The following is a 24,088-nucleotide window of genomic DNA, read 5'->3' on the forward strand; positions in this document are numbered from 1 at the left end:
GAAAAATGCCATTGGTAGTTTGATAGGGATTGCATTGAATCTGTAGATTGCTTTGGATAGTAGAGTCATTTTCACAATATTGATTCTTCCAAACCAAGAACATGGTATATCTCTCCCTCTATTTGTATCATCTTTAATTTCTTTCATCAGTGTCTTATAATTTTCTTCATACAGGTCTTTTGCCTCCTTAGGTAGGTTTATTCCTAGTTATTTTATTCTTTTTGTTGCAGTGGTAAATGTGAGGGTTTTCTTGATTTCACTTTCAGATTTTTCATAATTAGTGTATAGGAATGCCAGAGATTTCTGTGCATTAATTTTGTATCCTGCTACCTTACCAAATTCATTGATTAGCTCTAGTAGTTTTCTGGTAGCATCTTTAGGATTCTCTATGTATAGTATCATGTCATCTGCAAACAGTGACAGCTTTACTTCTTCTTTTCCAATTGGATTCCTTTTATTTCCTTTTCTTCTCTAATTGCTGTGGCTAAAACTTCCAAAACTATGTTGAATAAGAGTGGTGAGAGTGGGCAACCTTGTCTTGTTCCTGATCTTAGTGGAAGTGCTTTCAGTTTTTCACCATTGAGGACGATGTTCCCTGTGGGTTTGCATATATGGCCTTTATTATGTTGAGGAAGGTTTCCTCTATGCCTACTTTCTTCAGGGTTTTTATCATAAATGGGGGTTGAATTTTGTTGAAAGCTTTCTCTGCATCTATTGAGATGATCGTCTGGTTTTTATCCTTCAATTTGTTAATATGGTGTATCATGTTGATTGATTTTTGCGTATATCGAAGAATCCTTGCATTCCTGGAATAAACCCCACTTGATCATGGTGTATGATCCTTTTCATGTGCTGTTGGATTCTGTTTGCTAGTATTTTTTGAGGATTTTTGCATCTGTGTTCATCTGTGATATTGGCCTGTAGTTTTCTTTCTTTGTGACATCCTTGTTTCGTTTTGGTATCAAGGTGATGGTGGCCTCGTAGAATGAGTTTGGGAGTGTTCCTCCCTCTGCTATATTTTGGAAGAATTTGAGAATGATAGGTGTTACCTCTTCTCTAAATGTTTGATAGAATTCGCCTGTGAAGCCATCTGGTCCTGGGCTTTTGTTTGTTGGAAGATTTTTAATTACAGTTTCAATTTCAGTGCCTGTGATTCGTCTGTTCATATTTTCTGTTTCTTCCTGATTCAGTCTTGGCAGGTTGTGCATTTCTAAGAATTTGTCCATTTCCTCCAGGTTGTCCATTTTATTGGCATACATTTGCTTGCAGTAATCTCTCATGATCTTTTGTATTTCTGCAGTGTCAGTTGTTACTTCTCCTTTTTCATTTCTAATTCTATTGATTTGAGTCTTCTCCCTTTTTTTCTTGATGAGTCTGGCTAATGGTTTATCAATTTTCTTTATCTTCTCAAAGAACCAGCTTTTAGTTTTATTGATCTTTGCTATCGTTTCCTTCATTTCATTTTCATTTATTTCTGATCTGATTATTATGATTTCTTTCCTTCTGCTAACTTCAGGGTTTTTTTGTTCTTCTTTCTCTAATTGCTTGAGGTGCAAGGTTAGGTTGTTTATTCGAGATGTTTCCTGTTTCATAAGGTAGTATTGTATTGCTATAAACTTCCCTCTTAGAACTGCTTTTGCTGCATCCCATAGGTTTTGGGTCGTTGTGTCTCCATTGTCATTTGTTTCTAGGTATTTTTTGATTTCCTCTTTGATTTCTTCAGTGATCATTTCGTTATTAAGTAGTGTATTGTTTAGCCTCCATGTGTTTGTATTTTTTACAGATCTTTTCCTGTAATTGATATCTAGTCTCATAGCATTGTGGTCGGAAAAGATACTTGATACAATTTCAATTTTCTTAAATTTACCAAGACTTGATTTGTGACCCAAGATATGATCTATCCTGGAAAATGTTCCATGAGCACTTGAGAAAAATGTATATTCTGTTGTTTTTGGATGGAATGTCCTATACTCCAGTTTTCTTTTGGTTTCCATTTGCATGGAATATCTTTTTTCCATCCCTTACTTTCAGTCTGTATGTGTCTCTAGGTCTGAAGTGGGTCTCCTGGAGACAGCATATATATGGATCTTGTTTTTGTATCCATTCAGCCAATCTGTGTCTTTTGGTGGGAGCATTTTGTTCATTTACATTTAAGGTAGTTATCGATATGTATGTTCCTATTCCCATTTTCTTAATTGTTTTGGGTTTGTTATTTTAAGTCTTTTCCTTCTCTTGTGTTTCTTGCCTAGAGAAGTTCCTTTAGTACTTGTTGTTAAGCTGGTTTGGTGGTGTTGAACTCTCTCAGCTTTTGCTTGTCTGTAAAGGTTTTAATTTCTCCATCAAATCTGAATGAGATCCTTGCTGGGTAGAATAATCTTGGTTGCAGGTTTTTCTCCTTCATCACTTTAAATATGTCCTGCCAGTCCCTTCTGGCTTGCAGAGTTTCTGCTGAAAGATCAGCTGTTAACCTTATGGGGATTCCCTTGTGTGTTATTTGTTGGTTTTCCCTTGCTGCTTTTAATATGTTTTCTTTGTATTTAATTTTTGACAGTTTGATTAATATGTGTCTTGGCATATTTCTCCTTGGATTTATCCTGTATGGAATCTCTGTGCTTCCTGGACTTGATTAACTATTTCCTTTCCCATATTAGGGAAGTTTTCAACTATAATCTTTTCAAATATTTTCTCAGTCCCTTTCTTTTTCTCTTCTTCTTCTGGAACCCCTATAATTCGCATGTTGGTGCGTTTAATGTTGTCCCAGAGGTCTCTGAGACTGTCCTCAGTTCTTTTCATTCTTTTATGTTTATTCTGCTCTGCAGTAGTTATTTCCAATATTTTATCTTCCAGGTCACTTATCCATTCTTCTGCCTCAGTTATTCTGCTATTGATCCCATCTAGAGTATTTTTAATTTCATATATTGTGTTGTTCATCGTTGTTTGTTTCATCTTTAGTTCTTCTAGGTCCTTGTTCAATGTTTCTTGCATTTTGTCCAATCTATTTCCAAGATTTTGGATCAGCTTTACTATCATTATTCTGAATTCTTTTTCAGGTAGACTGCCTATTTTCTCTTCATTTATTACGTCTGGTGGGTTTTTATCTTGCTCCTTCATCTGCTGTGTTTTTCTGTCCTCTCATTTTGCTTATCTTACTGTGTTTGGGGTCTCCTTTTTGCAGGCTGCTGTTTCATAGTTCCTGTTGTTTTTGGTGTCTGTCCCCAGTAGCTAAGGTTGGTTCAGTGGGTTGTGTAGGCTTCCTGGTGGAGGGGACTAGTGCCTGTGTTCTGGTGGATGAGGCTGGATCTTGTTTTTCTGGTGGGCAGGTCCTTGTCTGGTGGTGTGTTTTGGGGTGTCTGTGGACTTATTATGATTTTAGGCAGCCTCTCTGCTAATGGGTGGGGTTGTGTTCCTGTCTTGCTAGTTGTTTGGCATAGGGTGTCCAGCACTGTAGCTTGCTGCTCGTTTAGTGAAGCTGGGTGCTGGTGTTGAGGTGGAGGTCTTTGGGAGATTTTCGCTGTTTGATATTATGTGGAGCTTGGAGGTCTCTTGTGGACCAGTGTCCTGAAGTTGGCTCTCCCACCTCTGAGGCACAGCACTGACTCTTGGCTGCAGCACCAAGAGCCTTTCATCCACACGGCTCAGAATAAAATGGAGAAAAAGTAGAAAGAAAGAATTAGTAGAAGAAAGAAAGAAAGAAAGAAAGGATGGGGGGAGGGAGGGAGGAAGGAAGGAAGGAAGGAGGGAAGGAAAAAAAGAAAGAAGACACAGTAAGATAAAATATAATATATTTATTAAAATAAAAAATAATTATTAAGAAAAAAATAAAAACAAACCAAAAAACGGACGGATAGAACCCTAGGACAAATGGTGGAAGCAAAGCTATACAGACAAAATCTCACACAGAAGCATACAAATACACACTCACAAAAAGAGGAAAAGGGGGAAAAAATCATAAATCTTGCTCTCGAAGTACCCCTCCTCAGTTTGGGATGATTCGTTTTCTATTCATGTATTCCACAGATGCAAGGTACATCAAGTTGATGGTGGAGCTTTAATCCGCTGCTCCTGAGGCTGCTGGGAGAGATTTCCCTTTCTCTTCTTTGTTCGCACAGCTCCCAGAGCTCAGCTTTGGATTTGGCCCCACCTCTGTGTAGGTCGCCTGAGGGCGTCTGTTCTTCGCTCAGACAGGACAGGGTTAAAGGAGCAGCTGCTTCCGGGACTCTGGCTCACTCGGGCCGGGGCAGGGGGCGGGGGGTGGGGGGTGGTGGGGAGGGGCACGGAGTGCGGGGCGGGCCTGCGGCGTGACGTCGCGCCGGCGTGACGTCGCGCCGGCGTGACGTCGCGCCGGCGTGACGTCGCGCCGGCCTGAGGAGCGCCGGCCTGAGGAGCGCCGGCCTGAGGAGCGCCTTGCGTTCTCCCGGAGTTGACCCTGGATCCCGGGGCCCTGGCAGTGGCGGGCTGCACAGGCTCCCCAGAAGGGGGTTGTGGAGAGTGACCTGTGGTCGCACACAGGCTTCTAGGTGGCGGCAGCAGCAGCCTTAGCGTCTCATGCCCGTCTGTGGGGTCCGCGCTTTTGGCCACGGCTCGCGCCCGTCTGTGGAGCTCCTTTAAGCAGCGCTCTTAATCCCCTCTCCTCGCGCACCAGGAAAGAAAGAGGGAAGAAAAAGATTCTTGCCTCTTCGGCAAGTCCAGACTTTTCCCCGGACTCCCTCCCGGGTAGCCGTGGCGCACTAACCGCCTGCAGGCTGTGTTCACGCCGCCAACCCCAGCCCTCTCCCTGCGCTCCGACCGAAGCCCGAGCCTCAGCTCCCAGCCCCCGTCCGCTCCGGCAGGTGAGCAGACAAGCCTCTCAGCTGGTGAGTGCCGGTCGGCACCGATCCTCTGTGCGGGAATTTCTTCGCTTTGTCCTCCGCACCACTGTTGCTGCGCTCTCCTCCGCGGCTCCGAAGCTTCCCCCTCCGACACCCGCAGTCTCTGCCCACTAAGGGGCTCCTAGTGTGTGGAAACTTTTACTTCTGTACAGCTCCCTCCCACTGGTGCAGGTCCCGTCCCTATTCTTTTGTCTCTGTATTTTCTTTTTTCTTTTGCCCTACTCAGGTACGTGGGGGGTTTCTTGCCTTTTGGGAGGTCTGAGGTCTTCTGCCAGCGTTCAGTAGGTGTTCTGTAGGAGTTGGTCCACGTGTAGATGTATTTCTGGTGTATCTGGTGATTTCCGAGTCTTACTCTTCCGCCATCTTCCCCTCCAGCTATATACTAGTTTTTAAAGAAATGAAATCACTCTCTACACATTGTTCTTTATCATATCATGTATATTACCATTTGCCTAACTTCATATGTGATCATAATTTCTATGTGTGCATCACATCCGTATATAATTTTACATAAACAATTACCACATGCTCTTTTGCTTTATAAGGACTTTTCCCCCTTATCTCCTCCATCTGCCCTCCCATCCACACCCCCAGAAATTTATGCATATCTTTCTGTGACTTTTTCCATCTTCACATAGCTGGGTAATGGTGCATGTCTACACACTAATGTGTGCACACACAGACACTTAGGGAGGGTCGCCCTTATATGTTTTACAAATAGTCCTATTATACCACTTCCCGTTTTACTTTTCACACTCAGTCTTATTTGGTGGAAATCCCTTTAGGTCAAATGGCAGAGATCCAATTCATCCTTTTTCATTATTGTATAATATTCCAAGGTGTGGCTCCACTATAACTTATTTAATCATTTCTCTACTGATGAGCATTGTTTACTCTGTTAGTCAGGTTCTAGTCAGGAGAGAGAAAACAGACTTTTTGTTTTATCACAGAGAATTTATTGTAAAGATTTATTGCCTGGCTGTAAATGATCACTAAGTAAGAGAGAAGGGGGAAAAAAATAAAAACAGAACAGCAATATATTACAAATTGGAATTGCAGGAAGCAGTCGTCCCCCCTAGGTCTGGGTGAACAAAGGAAAGAAATTGGAATTATTAAAAGCTTGGAAGAGGGGCCCCATGGAACCGAAACTCAGACTTCTGAGGAGGGAGCCAGCTGGCGGGTGCTGGTATCTAAAACCTGTTTCTGCAGGTGTGAGAAAAGCTGCACAGGCTCAGCAGTGGCTGCAGGAAGGAACTGCTGCTGCTACGGTTAAGAATCGTTCCTAGACTAATGCTCAAACACAAGAAGCAGATAAGAAGCCAACAGGAAGCAAATCCTGTTTTCTTTTCCCAAGCTTCCAGTTTCCCTGCAGTCTCCTTCTTCAGAGGGAGCTGGGTGACTTCACAGAGTACCGGCTTCAGAGTAGAATTTAGGAGGATGGGTTTAAAGGTTCCAGACATTAAATTAACAACTGGCACATCTTTATTGCCAAGAATTTTTTGTCAGTTAAGAATAGAGCTGTATTGTGTCCTTATTTGCATATCCTTTTGTACCCGTGATTTTATTTCTCTGGAATAGATTCCCAGGAGTGAGATTACTGCATAAAATGATATTTAAAATTTTAACAGATGTTGCCAGATGTTTTTTTAAATGATACTGCAAAAATTCACACTCCTGCTAGCAGTTTTTGAGAGAAATCTTTCTTCTTATCCCCACCAGAAATAGAGGCTATCACTCTTTTCCATTTTTCCAGCATAATGGGTTAAAGCAATGTCTTGTTACTTTAATTTGCATTCTCCTGCTTGTGATTTTAAGTATGTTGTCATATGCTTATTAACAATCTGTTGTCCTTTTTTGTGCATTTCTTTTCCTATCTTTTGCTTGATTTTTTTTCTATTGGGATTCTTTCTGTTACCTTTTGTTGTGACTAGACAAAACCTCTTTGACTATTATAGAAATTGAACTTTATCAGTCTTCTGTGTTGTACTTTTTTCTAACTCAATTGTTTGTTTATTCACTTTCATTTTTGTATTTTTTCCAATATAATCTAACCAAAAGCAACTTATAGCTTCTGGTTCCTGTATTAGTTATATAGATCTCCCTCACTCCAAGACTGCATTTATAATATAGGCTTTTTTTTTTTTTTTTGGTACGTGGGCCTCTCACCCCTGTGGCCTCTCCCGCCGCGGAGCATAGGCTCCGGACGCGCAGGCTCAGCGGCCATGGCTCACGGGCCCAGCCGCTCCGCGTCATGTGGGATCCTCCCGGACCGGGGCACGAACCCGTGTCCCCTGCATCAGCAGGTGGACTCTCAACCACTGCGCCACCAGGGAAGCCCTATACGCTTATTTTTAAAACTTTATTATTTTTTACATTTTAGAGTTTGTTTTATATGGAGTATGACTGTATATATTCTTTGATACGGGTTTCACTTTTTCTTTCACATGGATAGCCAGTTGTCCAGAAGCATTTATTATATCAACTATCCTTTCAATATTAACTTGAATACTAGTTTTTTTAAATGTGAAATTCTTATGCCTATTTTTGGATTTCTTATTCTGGATTTTACTGACTTTTAATTAATTCTTATGCCAATACCATATTGACTTAATCACACTGACTTAATGTGGTCAGTGCCTAGCACAAGATGTCCTTTTTTTCATTATTTTTTGAATATTCTCAGGCATTTCTTTTTCTATATATGTTCTTTAAGATCATTTTATCTATCTCCTTTGTACTTCCAAAAAGAAGAAATAAACCCCATTGGAGATTTCACTGGAACCACATTCTATTTATATGGCAACTTGTAGAGGATTTATATTTTATGAAATATTCTTGCCATCAAAGAATTTGTTCAGATCATGATTTATACTCCTAAGATATTATACTTTATATTTTTAATAAGACTTTATGATTTCCTTGTTAAATTTATTCTTAAATGTTTTATAGATTTGGTTTTTATTTTTACATTTCTGGATATTTAAAACTAGAAGAGAGAAAGCTATTGATTTTGCAGTATTTCCATTAGGCTAGACTAAACTGCTATATAAATAAATCCAGAAATGTGGTGGCCCCGAAGAAATACAAGTTAATTTCTCTCTGGTGATGGTTTAGAGTGTGTGTTCCAAATTGGCACATGGCTTTTCACTGTGTGTTCATTCAGGAACTCAGGGGAATTCAGCTCTACCATCTTTAATATGTGCTTCCTGGCTTGCTCTGATAGACACCATCCTAGCACAGAGCAGTAGAAAGGAGTATGGAGGAAAGTTTAGATTTACGGGACAAGCAGGAGACTGACAGTTGTTAGCTCTGTCCACATCTCACTGGAGGGAATTTGGCCATAGGCAACCTGTAACTGGAAGGAAGCCTGGGAGATGTAATGTGACTGGGGTGATGTATACCTAATTACTATTCTCTGAGGACAGAAGAAGGGATAGTGGGTTTTAGGAAATTTAGTAGACTCTGCCATGATATATGTATCCTGTATCTAGCCATTGTACTAAAGTCTCATTTACTGCAGTTTTCTTTTATAACTAGAGGCAGTTGGAATTTCTATAATATCATATCATCAATCAGAGAAAATTGGTTTATTGCTTCTTTTTCAATAATTTTTTCTATCATGTATTTCATTTTCTTGTTGTTAAATTTGTTAGAAACTCTTAAGTCAAGTTGCATAATAAGAGCAAGAGCAAGCAGCCCTAAGAGAATTTCTTTAATTAACATAGTTCTAGTATTTTACCGTTTAGAATAATATTTGGTAATGGTTTTTAGGATATTGTCTTTATCACTTTTAAAGATTTCTTTCAATTTTTATTTTACTCAGAGCTTACTTTCTAGTAACACTATCGAGGTTTGTTAAACATCTTAACTATAAGATCATAGTTTTTTGCTTTTGATGTATTAATCTAATGAATTGTTGATCGATTTCCTGATAAGGAAGTATCAGGAATAAATCCTATTTATTTTATTCCTTCAGCATTTTTTGGTACACTGCTGGTGTATCAAAGATACATACTACTATTAGATATATGCTAATATTTTAAAAGAATTTTTGTGTCAGTAGTCCAAAATAAGACCAGAGCATAATTTTCTTTTCCCTCTTTATATCTTTTTGGATACTGTCTTAACACATTTGGAGATTAATTTATGCAGAATTAATAATATGGATTAAGGAAGTTTATGTTCCTATGGTCAAGAATACTGTAAATAAAATTAGAATTATGTGTTCTTTAAAAGTAAGATACAACTCAATTGTGAAATCATCATGCCCTTATCCTTTGCAGGGCATATAGACTTTTATTTACTTACCCAATCTCTTCTTTGTTAATTATCTATTCAAATTTTCCTCTTCTTGAATAAATTCTGACAACTTTATTTTGCTAGCATGTGGTCCATTTCCTCTAGGTGTTCAAATTTGTTGTAATACCATTACATGGAGCATTCTTTTATAATTTTTCTAATTTTTTCTGTGTCCTTGATTATCCTTTCTTATTTCTTACATATTTCTGTTCTCCTTAATAAGTCTTATAGGAAATTCATCTATTTTGTAATTATTTTCAAAAACCTGCTTTAAGAAATATTTCTTTATCCTTCTTATTTATATCCATTTAATGAGTTTTAGCTTTTTTATTATTTCTTTTTACTGCATTCTTTTGTTACTGTGTTCTTTAATAACGAAGGCCTTTACAGTCATAAATTTTTATCTGGATATAGCTTTTGTTGTGTTACATAGGTCTTAGTATAACATTTTCCAGAGTTTCTGTCTGTAATTTTCCAGTTAGTTATTTCTTTGGACCAAGCGTTATCTTAAAATGTGTTAGTTTTGAGATGATCAAGATTTATTAGTAATATTTCAAATTTTTATTTCTAATTTTGCTGACTCAATATCAAAAGAAGTACCCTATAAAATCTCTACTTGAAGATTTTTGTGGAGGTATTATTTGAAGCCACATAAATTTTTAAAGTATTTTTAATTTAAAGGACATGAGATTTTTAATACGTCTATTAATTGAGTTTTATTGTATTATTCAGTTCCTCTGTATCATTTATTTTTTGTTTACAAACCACATTGCTTTCAAAGACTTTTCTTCTATTTCAAGTTTTAATTCTTTAATTGTTCTCACAGAAATAGTTTCATGGTCTACTTAGAATTTTTCAGATGACCCTCAAAATTGCCTCATTTTTTTTTTCTCCTTTCAAATATCTTGAGTTTTAGCCTGGGGTGAGAGCGGGTGGGGCAGAGGACAAAGGAGGAAAACTACAGAATAGCATCATAGCAGTGGTCTGTGTGAGATTGTCTTATTCTGATTTCTGAAGTCAGAAGTAATTTGTTTTTTCCTTTAGTTTACATAAAAAATAACAAACAAATAAATAAAACCCTCCTTCAAACTTCCTTACTGCTGTCTTCTGATCGATGAATATACAGAGTATTCCTCTGTAGATAAATACAAGTCCACTGCATTATGCATTCTTTAACACAGAGCAGCCCCTTTTAAAGGAACTATGTCACTTTCCTTAGATTACAATATTAAATATATTAAAACAACTTAGTAACGATTTCCTCATTTGGTAATCATTTTTTTCTTGCTGGTAATAAAAATCCAACCATGTTTAGTAAGGTCAAATTTGAAAAACAATTATTATATTAATAATAATAATCACAAAACAAAAGTAACAATAGCAGATTCATTCATATCAAACCAAAAATTAGAAATTTTGAAAAGATTTAAACATGCTTATGAAACTAGAAGTCTCTCCCTCTGCATACTGTGAACAATCTGCTAAGATTGTTCTACTAAGATAGCTCATCAAAATTATTGCTTGACGATCCCATAATTTTCATGTGGACTTATCTGGAACTCTTGTTGGTTTCAGCTTTTAGTGACCCACAAGGTCACTATAATTTGGGTACCAGTAAGTTATGTTAGATTCTGAGACAGCTTCTATTTAATCTAAGGTAAAAATTTAAACTGATCATAATGAGGTATGACAACCATATTTGGCTAATCTACAAAGAAGAATATGTCATTGCAATAGTAATGGGACAAGCCATTCAATTAATTAGTAGCAAATTGAACAGATTGCTTTGGAAGTGTTCCAAGAGGGAAAGTGCTTGCGGAGCTTTGCTTCAAAAGCAAGGCAGACCAGACTTCCTTAATCCCCTTTGGTAGAGAGAAATTTGATTTTCCATCCTTGAATTTTATATGCCAGAATCTAATCCACAGCAGAGGTGGAATTGCAGGATAGAGAGGTGTTTATGTTAAAATTATGGGTCTAGTAACCTGTGATGATTGTCCTGATTTTTGAGGGGGCTCTTTGGGTGTTTACTCTACCTGTGAATAATAATGGAAATATTATAAACTTGTAATCTCTAAAATGTTTTCATCTATAACTCATTTGATCCAATCCCCAATATATTATCTGCCCATTTCACAGTGAGGAATTTGGAGGTCTGGGATCTCAAATACACTCCTGCTAGAACGAGTGCACGGGTACAGGTCTAGTTCAAGTCAAAACCCCATTTTATATCACCGCCGTTGCAGCAATAGGGTAACCTCTCTGTTCCCATGTGTAAACTGGAATGGAAATAATAGAGATCTTAGCCACGGCAAAAAGTTAGCCTTTGCCTAAGCTTGTTTATTTCCTTCAATGCCTAACCTTGTATTAAGAGGAAATAGAGCTAACTGATTTCAACGTAAAAGGTCTCTTGAAGTACAAAATAATAAAGCAGAGGCCTCCTCCCATTAGATTGGGGGAGGCTGAAGCATATGGGAATTATCTGCTTATTACGACCTCACACTAAACTCATTCACAGTTATGGAAGGACATGGCCCTCCTTGTTTTTAATCTCAAAACACAACAAAGTCCTGTTTGGTTGGAAAAATTAAGTAATCTGATGCCAGATCAATTTCTTGTACAAATAGTACTTCTTGGTTCTTGCTGAAGAGTTTTCAATTCTAGTTCCTTGATCATGTTCTCAAATATCATGTAAAAATAGAAAACATAGTAAAACAACCAGGACAACCAAACACCTCTCAAAGCCTGTTAATGTATCATTGACCTCTGTGCTATATAGTCCTGTGTCAAAATCCTCAATTTCACTGAGAAGGAAAGATGGATTGGTTTTGTTTTCTTGTCTCTAGAAGAGGAGTTGAAATGTCAGTAGAAAAGCACCTCTCTCCATCACCAGAGGAAGCTAATCAAGGAAACATGTCTTCAGGGAACACACACATTAATCTCCAGCTGGATCACGGGGCTGTTATGAGGTGTAACTAATCGTACAGTTGTGACTCGTCTCGGTCTGTAATAACATGCTCCACCGTGCCGTCCGTGGCTGGATGAGATGGATGTTGCATGTAAAAGAAAAAGTGTTGTTCAGCTGAAATGTCTGCAAGCCTGTGCCAGACAGTGACAGCTTGCAGTGAATGCAGCTACTGTGTTTCCAGCATAACACTTTTACCCTGTGTTTCTGAAACTGTCTCGAGCAGTCATCACAGGACAATTTCAGACCCACAGGTTGTTATAACAGCTTCGTTCTCAAAAATGACCCCTGTCGGGGCTTCCCTGGTGGCGCAGTGGTTGAGAGTCCGCCTGCCGATGCAGGGGACACTGGTTCGTGCCCTGGTCTGGGAGGATCCCACATGCCGCGGAGCGGCTTGGGCCCGTGAGCCATGGCCGCTGAGCCTGTGCGTCCAGAGCCTGTGCTCCGCAACGGGAGAGGCCACAACAGTGAGAGGCCCGCGTACCGCAAAAAAAAAAAAAAAAAAAAAGACCCCTGTCAAGATGTACTGTAGTTGTCTACTCAGATCCATTGTGGTGTTGAGTCCAGATGCTCAGAAATGTTTTTTAAAAAGAATCCTAAAGTGCTAAACTTTTGGTTTCCGGAAAAGGCTCTTCCAACACTTTTTCCACAGCAGGAAAGGTGTGCTGTGATCTCTTGGTATATGTACCACACATTCTGATTTGTCAGGTCAGTTTCCCGCCAGCTCTGGCCATAAGGCCCTGGACTGGCCCGGCTTACAGGCAACAGAAGGCCTCCAGGCTTTGAATGAGGTAGTGCCACCCTTCAAGGACCCATTCGACTTTACAGTTGCATGACTTTAAAAAAAATGTATCTATTCAAAAGCTTTTTTTCATGCTTCTTTCCTCTGAAATGGGAAATTCCTTAAGAGGCAAGAACTGAGGTATAATTTTTTAAAACTTATTATTAAGTTTTAAATTTTAAAATAATTTCTCAATATTTTTAATTTAAATGATTAAATGTTTTAAAATTTTAAATTACCTTTAATTTTTTTTTAATTTTGAAAATAAAATAACTGAACAGACAGATAAAATGTATGTTAGCAGAACAGGAGTTAGGTGTTATGTACCATGTACCCAGTATGCAATATTTACTGACACTGAGGACCGGAATTTACTGGTAGAAGAAGAAAAGGGGAAATAATGGACTATATTTTCATTTCTAATTCTATTTCAAAGGAACTTCATATGTTTTTCTAGAGAAATAAGTGTTTCCTGGAAATAAATATTCCTAGACTGATATATAACCTGATAATAATTGAAACATTTTCAAAAGGACACTGATATACACTAGAGAAATAAAATTTGGTAAAAGAAATACCATCCTGTGTAAGCAATTTTTATGTCTGTTAGGACAATACAGAGGACATCTACACGTTGGCCTGTGCTGTGCTTTCTTTTCTCAGCAGCAAAGAATACTGCTGTTGTTAATCAATGTCTCTAATTTTATTTTTCAGAACGACAAATCCCCAGGGCGATCTGCAAGTCGATCAAGTAATATTTCAAAAGTAGGTGAACTGTATTCATTTTCTTAATTGTTTATTAATTTACATATTTTATGAGTTCAAGTAAATATTTTCTAACATTTAACCTGCTATTGTTATCTGTGAGCAATACACAAATATGACTTGTTAATGGTCTTAAATATTTTAAGAGTTTACCGTGATTGATTTCATACAGCAAAATGAGTGAAGCTATTTTTCGTCTTCAGTGCTGTATGCAAAAGACAATTTGCTACTTTCCGAGTGTCACTCAAAATATGTTTCTTCTCTCACTTCGGCTCAGAAAGCTACCACACACCCAAGGTGAAACTCTATCAACATCATGGTACAATTCCCATGAATTCAGTTTTTCCAGGAATATGGGCTCAACTATGCTGGAATCTAACCAGGACAGGTTTTAGAAAACAATTTAATTTAAGACACTAGTTTGGTCATACTTGCTTTATAGAGTCGATGGATGAAAAAAACAAAATACTCCCTAGACTGCCTATAAATCCAAGCAAGACACGAGGGTGTTGAAAATCCCATGGCATGGGAGCGATCCTCTAGATTTTTATTTCTCCTAGAAAACAAAAATTAAGAGCTGTTCTCTAAGATGAGGCACTATGCAGTTTATAGACTTGGTACTTGGGGAGTGAAAAATCATCTAGGGCCATTTGTGAAATTGGAAAATTATGACTTCCAAAAATATAATTCTGACAAAGCTGAATTTACCATGACGAGAACTTCCACAGCAGGGCCCCTCACTTGCCAACACCACAGCCCTGAGCTCAATTTTGTAAACATAATTTTGTATTATTTTCCTTCGAGGGGGCCCCCAAAACAGCAATAAACCATAGGCACTACAGAACATAGACCCACTTCCAATTTAGAAAAGTTTTTGTTTTGTTTTGTCTTGTTTTCACAAACAAAGGACTTCTATTACTCATTGAAAAACAGCAGTGGCCAGATTATCAGCATTTTCTTAAGTGGGTTTCCTGAGGCTGATTCTTACGAGACAATGTTAAGTTGGTCAGCTGACACCTGTCAGCACACTGGGTTGAGTATGGGAATGGAATCCTGCTCTTAGGAAACTCTCGTATTTTTAATACACAGTAAGGATGCCTGTCCGGTGCTCCATAGGCAGACCACATCACTGTGTTGCAATGCTCTCCACTGTACAAGCTTAGTAAGATAGTCCAGAACAAAAGCAGTCAGTGTTTCTGCTTCCAAGACGTGCAGAGATGCAAGAGACCCACAGAGAATTGTATCTCAGTAGTTGGAACTGTACATCTCTAAGCACATTGCAATCTGGGCGCCTTCCTAATATTTGAGAGCCCATGTGGCCCAGTGGTTAAAGCACTAGCCGTGTAGACAGAGGATGTGAGTGTAAGTCATCACTGTCACTTCCTACTTATGGGACCCGAGACACTCACTTAACCGCCCTGAGACACGCTTGCCTCCACTGGGACATGAGGCGATGGTATCAGTCATTGAAGGTTTTCTTAAGTGGTTGTAAATCAAAACAATACCTTTCAAATGTCAGTCCTCTCCATCACATCATGGAGAGCCTTGCCTGCAACTACAGAGCATCATCATCTTTCTGAATGTGAGTGTTAATGTTGACCTAGAAACCTGTAGGCAGTACTGACAACTCCTTTGTCATGCCAATTGCTTCGTGATCCAGGGGTAAAATTGTATCTGCGTTTCCAAACTGCTGTTTGACTTTGACATGATGCAGCTTTTATAGCTTTTACCTTTGCATTTATTCTTTAAGAAAAAGTCAGAAATGTAGTTTCCCTTCTATGAATTCGCCTTCCAGGCTCTGATAACATTTTTTGTGTGTTTTTACCTCTCCAAGAGCAACACTCTTGATTTTATTGGTGCAAACTATTGATTTTATTACTGTTTAATGTATATCTTTCATGTACATCTTATTACTCTCAGAAATACTTTTTTCTTTTGTATTAACAGTATTCACAGACTATTGATAACACTTTTAAAATAGGAGTAGTATGAAGAAATTTTATTCAAAGATGATACAAAAAAAAAAAGATGATACAAGTTTGGGACAGTAAGACAAGTGTGAGCTGTCCTCAGTCTAACAAGTATTTGCTAATCCATATTCTATTTATAGATGACCTGCAAAAGCTATTAGATATAAATATTGGTTGTTATCCATTTTGATGGTAATTTATCTTAGATTAGGAACATGAAGTGGCAGGTCTTATTAACCGGTTTGCCAAACTGCATCATAAACGTTCTAGACTCATTCTTTTTTTTTTCAGTTATGACTAAACAGTTTATTTGATACATTTTAATTGCAGGCTTGTGTGGGAGACAATTAATGATAAAATGCATTCTATTCAGAGAGAAAAGAAAAGCTCTCCCCTTAAACAGTCATTCTAATTGTACAGTCACAAAAACTCAAACCATCACACACCCATGGGGGTGAAAAGATTTCAGTGTGCTTAAGTTTATTAGACTTAAGCCAATATAATGCTACTTTTACTTATATTCAGAATGACAGCCACAAATCCTAAATCCACTGTAGAGCCCTCACTACTTTTTAATGAATTACTAAGTGATAAACTCTTCATTAGACCACATAACTTACCAAGAAGGAGGTGGCAAATTCTGGTAATATTTGAGTCCTTTGACTTTTTTATTTTTACCATCTTTATTGGGGTATCATTGCTTTACAATGGTGTGTTAGTTTCTGATGTATAACATAGTGAATCAGCTATACATATACATATATCCCCATATCCCCTCCCTTTTGCATCTCCCTCCCACCCTCGCTATCCCACCCCCCTAGGTGGACCAGAACACCAAGCTGATCTCCCTGTGCTATGCGGCTGCTTCCACTAGCTATCTATTTTACATTTGGTAATACACATAAGTCCATGCCACTCTCTAACTTTGTCCCAGCTTACCATTCCCACTCCCCATGTCTTCAAGTCCATTCTCTACATCTGTGTCTTTATTCCTGTCCCGAACCTAGGTTCTTCATAAACATTTTTTTTTTAGATTCCATATATATGTGTGTTAGCATACAGTTTTGTTTTTCTCTTTCTGACTTACTTCACTCTGTATGACAGTCTCTAGATCCCTCCACCTCACTACAAGTAACTCAATTTCGTTTCCTTTTATGGCTGAGTAATATTCCATTGTATATATGTGCCACATCTTCTTTATCCATTCATCTGTTGATGGACACTTAGGTTGCTTCCATGTCCTGGCTATTGCAAATAGAGCTGCAGTGAACATTGTGGTACATGACTCTTTTTGAATTATGGTTTCTCAGGGTATATGCCCAGTAGTGGGATTGCTGGGTTGTATGGTAATTCTTTTTTTTTTACATCTTTATTGGAGTATAATTGCTTTACAATGGTGTGTTAGTTTCTGCTTTATAACAAAATGAATCAGTTATACATATACATATGTTCCCATATCTCTTCCCTCTTGCATCTCCCTCCCTCCCACCCTCCCTATCCCACTCCTCCAGGCAGGCACAAAGCACCAAGCTGATCTCCCTGTGCTATGCGGCTGCTTCCCACTAGCTATCTGCCTTACGTTTGGTAGTGTATATATGTCCATGCCACTCTCTCACTTTGTCACAGCTTACCCTTCCCCCTCCCCATATCCTCAAGTCCATTCTTTAGTAGGTCTGTGTCTTTATTCCTGTCTTACCCCTAGGTTCTTCATGACATTTTTTTTCCTTAAATTCCATATATATGTGTTAGCATACGGTATTTGTCTTTCTCTTTCTGACTTACTTCACTCTGTATGACAGACTCTAGGTCTATCCATCTCATTACAAATAGCTCAATTTCGTTTCTTTTTATGGCTGAGTAATATTCCATTGTGTATATGTGCCACATCTTCTTTATCCATTCATGCAATGATGGACACTTAGGTTGTTTCCATCTCCGGGCTATTGTAAATAGAGCTGCAGTGAACATTGTGGTACATGACTCTTTTTGAATTATGGTTTTCTCAGGGTATATGCCCAGTAGTGGGATTGCTGGGTCATATGGTAGTTCTATTTGTAGTTTTTTAAGGAACCTCCATACTGTTCTCCATAGTGGCTGTATCAGTTTACATTCCCACCAACAGTGCAAGAATGTTCCCTTTTCTCCACACCCTCTCCAGCATTTATTGTTTCTAGATTTTTTGAAGATGGGCATTCTGACTGGTGTGAGGTGATACCTCATTGTAGTTTTGATTTGCATTTCTCTAATGATAAGTGATGTTGAGCATTCTTTAATGAGTTTATTGGCAGTCGGTATATCTTCTTTGGAGAAATGTCTGTTTAGGTCTTCTGCCCATTTTTGGATTGGATTGTTTGTTTTTCTGATATAGAGGTGCATGAGCAGCTAGTAAACTTTGGAGATTAATCCATTGTCAGTTGCTTCATTTGCAAATATTTTCTCCCATTCTGAGGGTTGTCTTTTGGTCTTGTTTATGGTTTCCTTTGCTGTGCAAAAGCTTTGAAGTTTCATTAGGTCCCATTTGTTTATTTTTGTTTTTATTTCCATTTCTGTAGGAGGTGGGTCAAAAGGATCTTTCTATGATTTATGTCATAGAGTGTTCTGCCTATGTTTTCTTTTAAGAGTTTGATGTCTGTTTTCGTTTAAGAGTTTGTTAAGTGTCTGGCCTTACATTTAGGTCTTTAATCCATTTTGAGTTTATTTTTGTCTATGGTGTTAGGAAGTGTTCTAATTTCATTCTTTTACATGTAGCTGGCAAGTTTTCCCAGTACCACTTATTGAAGAGGCTGTCTTTTCTCCATTGTATATTCTTCCCTCCTTTATCAAAGATAAGGTGACCATATGTGCGTGGGTTTATCTCTGGGCTTTCTATCCTGTTCCATTGATCTATCTTTCTGTTTTTGTTCCAGTACCATACTGTCTTCACTACTGTAGCGTTGTAGTATAGTCTGAAGTCCAGGAGCCTTGATTCCTCCAGCTCCGTTTTTCTTTCTCAAGATTGCTTTGGCTATTCAGGGTCTTTTGTGTTTCCATCCAAATGGTGAAATTTTTTGTTCTAGTTCTGTGAAAAATGTCATTGGTACTTTGGTAGGGATTGCAGTGATCTGTAGATTGCTTTGGGTAGTATAGTCATTTTCACGATGTTGATTCTTCCAATCCAGGAAAATGGTATATCTCTCCATCTATTTGTATCATCTTTAATTTCTTTCATCAGTGTCTTATAATTTTCTGCATACAGGTCTTTTGTCTCCCTAAGAAGGTTTATTCCTAGGTATTTTATTCTTTTTGTTGCAATGGTAAATGGGAGTGTTTCCTTAATTTCTCTTTCAGATTTTTCATCATTAGTGTATAGAAATGCAAGAGATTTCTGTGCATTAATTTTGTATACTGCTACTTTACCAAATTCAGTGATTAGCTCTGGTAGTTTTCTGGTAGTGTCTTTACGATTCTCTTTGTGTAGGATCATGTCATCTGCAACCAGTGACAGCTTTACTTCTTCTTTTCCGATTTGGATTCTTTTTATTTCTTTTTCTTCTCTGATTGCTGTGGCTAAAACTTCCAAAACTATGTTAAATAATAGTGGTCTAGTGGGCAACCTTATCTTGTTCCTTATCTTAGTGGAAATGGTTTCAGTTTTTCACCATTGAAAATGATGTTGGCTGTGGGTTTGTCATACATGGCCTTTATTATGTTGAGGTAAGTTCCCTCTATGCCTACTTTATGGAGGGTTTTTATCATAAATGGGTGTTGACTTTTGTCGAAAGCTTTTTCTGCATCTATTGAGATGATCATATGTTTTTTATCCTTCAGTTTGTTAATACAGTGTATCACATTGATTGATTTGCATATATCGAAGAATCCTTGCATTCCTGGGATAAACCCCACTTGTTCATGGTGTATGATCCTTTTCATGTGCTGCTGGATTCTGTTTGCTAGTATTTTGTTGAGGATTTTTGCATCTATGTTCATCAGTGATATTGACCTGTAGTTTTCTTTCTTTGTGACATCTTTGGTTTAGGTATCAGGGTGATGGTGGCCTCGAAGAATGAGTTTTGGAGTTTTTCTCCCTCTGTCATATTTTGGAAGAGCTTGAGAAGGATGGGTGTTAGCTCTTCACTAAATGTTAGATAGAATTCGCCTGTGAAGCCGTCTGATCCTGGGCTTTTGTTTACTGGAAGATTTTAATTAAAGTCTCAATTACAGTGCTTGTGATTGGTCTGTTTATATTGTCTCTTTCTTCCTGGTTCAGTCTCAGAAGGTTGTGCTTTTCTAAGAATTTGTCCATTTCTTCCAGGTTTCCATTTTATTGGCATATAGTTGCTTGCGGTAATCTCTCATGATCCTTTGTATTTCTGCAGTGTCAGTTGTTACTTCTCCTTTTTCATTTCTAATTCTATTGATATGAGTCTTCTCCCTTTCTTCTTGATGAGTCTGGCTAATGGTTTATCAATTTTGTTTGTCTTCTCAAAGAAGCAGCTTTTAGTTTTACTGATCTTTGCTATCATTTCTTTCATTTCTTTTTCATTTATTTCTGATCTGATTGTTACGATTTCTTTCCTTCCGCTAACTTTGGGGTTTTTTTGTTCTTCTTTCTCTAATTGCTTTAGGAGTAAGCTGAGGTTGTTTATTTGAGATGTTTCTTGTTTCTTGAGGTAGGCTTGTGTTGCTGTAAACTTCCCTCTTAGAGCGGCTTTTGCTGCATCCCATAGGTTTTGGGTCCTCATGTTTTCATTGTCATTTGTTTCTAGGTATTTTTTGATTTCCTCTTTGATTTCTTCAGTTATCTCTTGGTTGTTAAGTAATGTATTGTTTAGCCTCCATGTATTTGTATTTTTTACAGAATTTTTCCTGTAATTGATATCTAGTCTCATAGTGCTGTGGTCAGAAAACATACGTGATACGATTTCAATTTTGTTAAATTTACCAAGGCTTGATTTGTGACCCAAGATATGATCTATCCTGGAAAATGTTCCATGAGCACTTGAGAAGAAATTGTATTCTGTTGCTTTTGGATGAAATGTTCTATAAATATTAATTAAATCCACCTTGTTTAATGTGTCATTTAAAGCTTGTGTTTCCTTATTTAATTTCATTTTGCATCATCTTTACTATCATTTCTCTGAATTCTTTTTCAGGTGATCTGCCTGTTTCCTCTTCATTTGTTTGGTGGGTGTTTACATTGCTCCTTCATCTGCTGTGTGTTTCTCTCTCTTCTCATTTTGCTTATCATACTGTGTTTGGGGTCTTCTTTTCGCAGGGTGCAGGTTCGTAATTCCAGTTGTTTTTGGTGCCTGCTCCCAGTGGCGACGGTTGGTTCAGTGGGTTGTGTAGGCTTCCTGATGGAGGGGACTGGTTCCTGTGTTCTGGTGGATGAGGCTGGATCTTGTCTTTCTGGTGGGCAGGACTGTGTCCAATGGTGTGTTTTGGCGTGTCTGTGACCTTATTATGTTTTAGGAAGCCTCTCTGCTAATGGGTGGGATTGTGTTCCTGTCTTGCTAGTTGTTTGGCGTAGGGTGTCCAGCACTGTCGCTTGCTGGTCATTGAGTGGAGCTGAGTCTTTGTTTTGAGATGGAGATCTCTGGGGAGAGCTTTCACCGTTTGAGATTACGTGGAGCCGGGAGGTGTCTGGTGGACCAATGTCCTGAACTCGGCTCTCCCACCTCAGAGGCACAGTCCTGACACCTGCCCAGAGCACCAAGACCCTGTCAGCCACACGGCCAGGTACGTGGGGAGATTCTTGCCTTTTGGCAAGTCTGAGGTCTTCTGCCAGCGTTCAGTAGGTGTTCTATAGGAGCTGTTCCACGTGCAGATGTATTTCTGATGTATTTGTGAGGAGGAAGGTGATCTCCACCTCTCACTCCTCTGCCATCTTGAAGGTCTCCTCGAGTCCCTTAACTTTTAAAGTGGTGGAAAAAAAGAGATTAAAGTAGAACAAGGGTATATTTTCTCTAACTTTGTCAAAATAATTTTTATGTCAAAAAAGACTAAGTTTCTCAAGGGTGTGATAATCAGCATAATAGAGTAATTAAGAGTATGGATTCAGAGTAACTGCTTAGGAGCATAGTACACTTCCTTAGTAACTTTATTTGTAAAATAAGAGTATCAAACAATATCTCTCTCAGAGGGGTACTTAGCACAGCACCCAGCACTGTGTAAGTATGAGCTGCTCTTATTATGGGGCCCTTAATACTGATGTCTTACAGTACGGTAAGTACTCAGTAATCTTTTTGTGAGCAAGTGAATTTGTGACACGGGTTATAGTATACATATTGTTTTCTCGGCTGACTAAGAATAAGTAACAGATTGGACAGGATTAAGTTAAATTTAGGATTAAGTAAAACGTTTGTGATGTGACATAATTTTATTGAAAAAATACTGCACATTCTTGTTTCATTAAAAAGTGCATGTGTTTTTAACAATAAAAATTCTGTTAGGTCAGTAGCACTAAAACTCATAATGGGCATCTTCCTTAACTGTTGTCAAGTTTGTGGCATCCCTGAGCCTTTGATAAAGGGCAGTCACAGCTCAGAGGACTCCATCCAGGCTGGGGTAGCAGAAGCGTCCTGCATGCCATTGAGTCTGCTTTTCTGCCTGTTTCCTACAGTTTCTTAATGAATCAGAACTTCTAGTCATTAGTATTTGTGGAATGTCTCCATCAGCAATCTTATTCTATACTGGGAATGACGGAGTAATGAAAAAATCCCCTCCAAGTCCTCAGTGAGCTTACAGTGAAGGAGTTGAGATATGACATAGATATATAACTTGTAATTTAATATATACGTACATTATAATTTAATATATATTAAGTAGAACTATGTGCAAAAAAGATAACAGAGCAAGCAACCCTGCGCCTCTCACCTTTAGAAAGACCTGGCCCTTGGTCGGCACCTGGGATTTCAGTAGTGGGGTACCACCACCCTAACTGGTAAGAACGGCGCATGGTGCCTAAATTGTGCAAAAACACCAGTTTATCCTAGATTCCTGCTTTCCTTCTGGGAATCTGGGGTTTGGGTACATGCTAGACAGTTGGTACCTATAAGACCAGCCCCCAGTAAAAAGTTGGAACACTGGATCTCTCACGAGTCTCCCTGGTAGACAGCACTTCTCATCTGGTGTTACAACTCACAGCTGCAGGAATTAAGCGCGTCTATGACTCCCCTGGGAGTAAACCTGGGGAAGTTTGGAACTCTGCTCCTCATGTCCTCTGGACTTCACCCCGTGTGCCTTTTTCCTTTGCTGATTTTGCTTTGTGTCCTTTCACTGTAATAAACCGTAGGGAGGAATATGGCTACAAGTTCAGTCCTATGAGGGGTCCTAGGCGATCACTGCCCTTGAGCATAGTCATGGGACCCTCTGGAGCTCCAGCCAAAAGAGTACAGACCGCAGGCTGTGAGAGTTCAGGGAATGACCACTCCCATCTGGTGACAGGATAGCACTAGGGAAGAACTGTATATAAACAGGGACTTGAAGGAGGGGTGTGACTTGATCCAATACAAGGAAAGTATGTTTAAAGGCATATAAGTACAAGTCATGGAAGCCAGAAAACATGGATTAGAAGAAGAAAGGTACTCAAAATAGTCTTCAGGGACCTTTGACATGGAACGTTGGTCGTAGGATACATTCTCTTTAATTGTACAAGTGTTCCCTGGCTTGGAAACATAGAGATGGATTTAGAATCCATTGAGATCCTTGAGACAGTTTTTAGTAAACAGAACATTAGAAACGGAACATTATTATTTTTGATATTCAGGATTGTGTAGGTCCTGAGTGATCTTGCTGCTGTGAATACGAAATATCCAAGTGTGGGATAAATAACAAATGTTGAATTGTTAGTAAACATTTAAACTTTTTCTCCTTAGTCTTTACCTCAGTATTTCTACCCTATATTATTCAGTTGCAATTATACTTTGAATTTTCTGGTCATTCCAACTTTGAGTTTTTTATTAGTTTATATTTCTAGCTTGTTTTAGGAATATAAGATATACTTGTGACTCTTTTTTTTTTTTACTCTAATAGGATTTGTGTGCCTTGGATATGTTAACGCTGCTCTAAAAGCTACAGAGAAGCTATATAAGTTTAAAACAATGTATGTGAGATTGTCAGAATATCTCAGTGTGAACATGCCAGTTTTCATTTTTTCCTCACTTACTTTTCCTCTGAAAAGCTGCTTTTGATATTAGTGTTTGTTGCTGCCTTTTAACACACATATGGCTCACAGATAGGCTCCTCGGGAAGCAAAATTAGCCAAATTTGGCTTTTCTTCTCTTTTTTCTAGGGTGAGGCCTCATTACATTCAACTAGCAACAGTATATTATGTATTTCACAAGAAAAACCTTTCAAGAGCAAACTGTCAAAAGGAAAGAAAGGCTTGTACTTTCAGTTAAAATCAACATCTAGCATTTTCTTTTAAACAAAACACTTTATGCTTTTTGGTCTATGTAGGAAG

General features: G+C 38.4%; 1 protein-coding gene across 19 annotated transcripts in view; it reads left to right on the plus strand.

Moving 5' to 3' along the window:
- The window catches only part of MARCHF1 (membrane associated ring-CH-type finger 1), a gene marked incomplete at its 3' end in the record, with an annotated part of 840,798 nt that overhangs the window by 650,579 nt on the left and 166,131 nt on the right, over window positions 1-24,088 (plus strand). For all 19 annotated transcript variants that reach the window (XM_079920607.1, XM_079920618.1, XM_079920608.1 and 16 more), the window contains one exon: window positions 13,625-13,675. In XM_079920607.1, coding sequence (XP_079776733.1) covers window positions 13,625-13,675 — 51 coding nt within the window. The remainder of the gene's footprint in view (window positions 1-13,624; window positions 13,676-24,088) is intronic.

The sequence above is a fragment of the Stenella coeruleoalba genome (genome assembly GCF_951394435.1).
Source record: "Stenella coeruleoalba genome assembly, chromosome: 4".
In the NCBI taxonomy this organism is placed as follows: domain Eukaryota; kingdom Metazoa; phylum Chordata; class Mammalia; order Artiodactyla; family Delphinidae; genus Stenella; species Stenella coeruleoalba.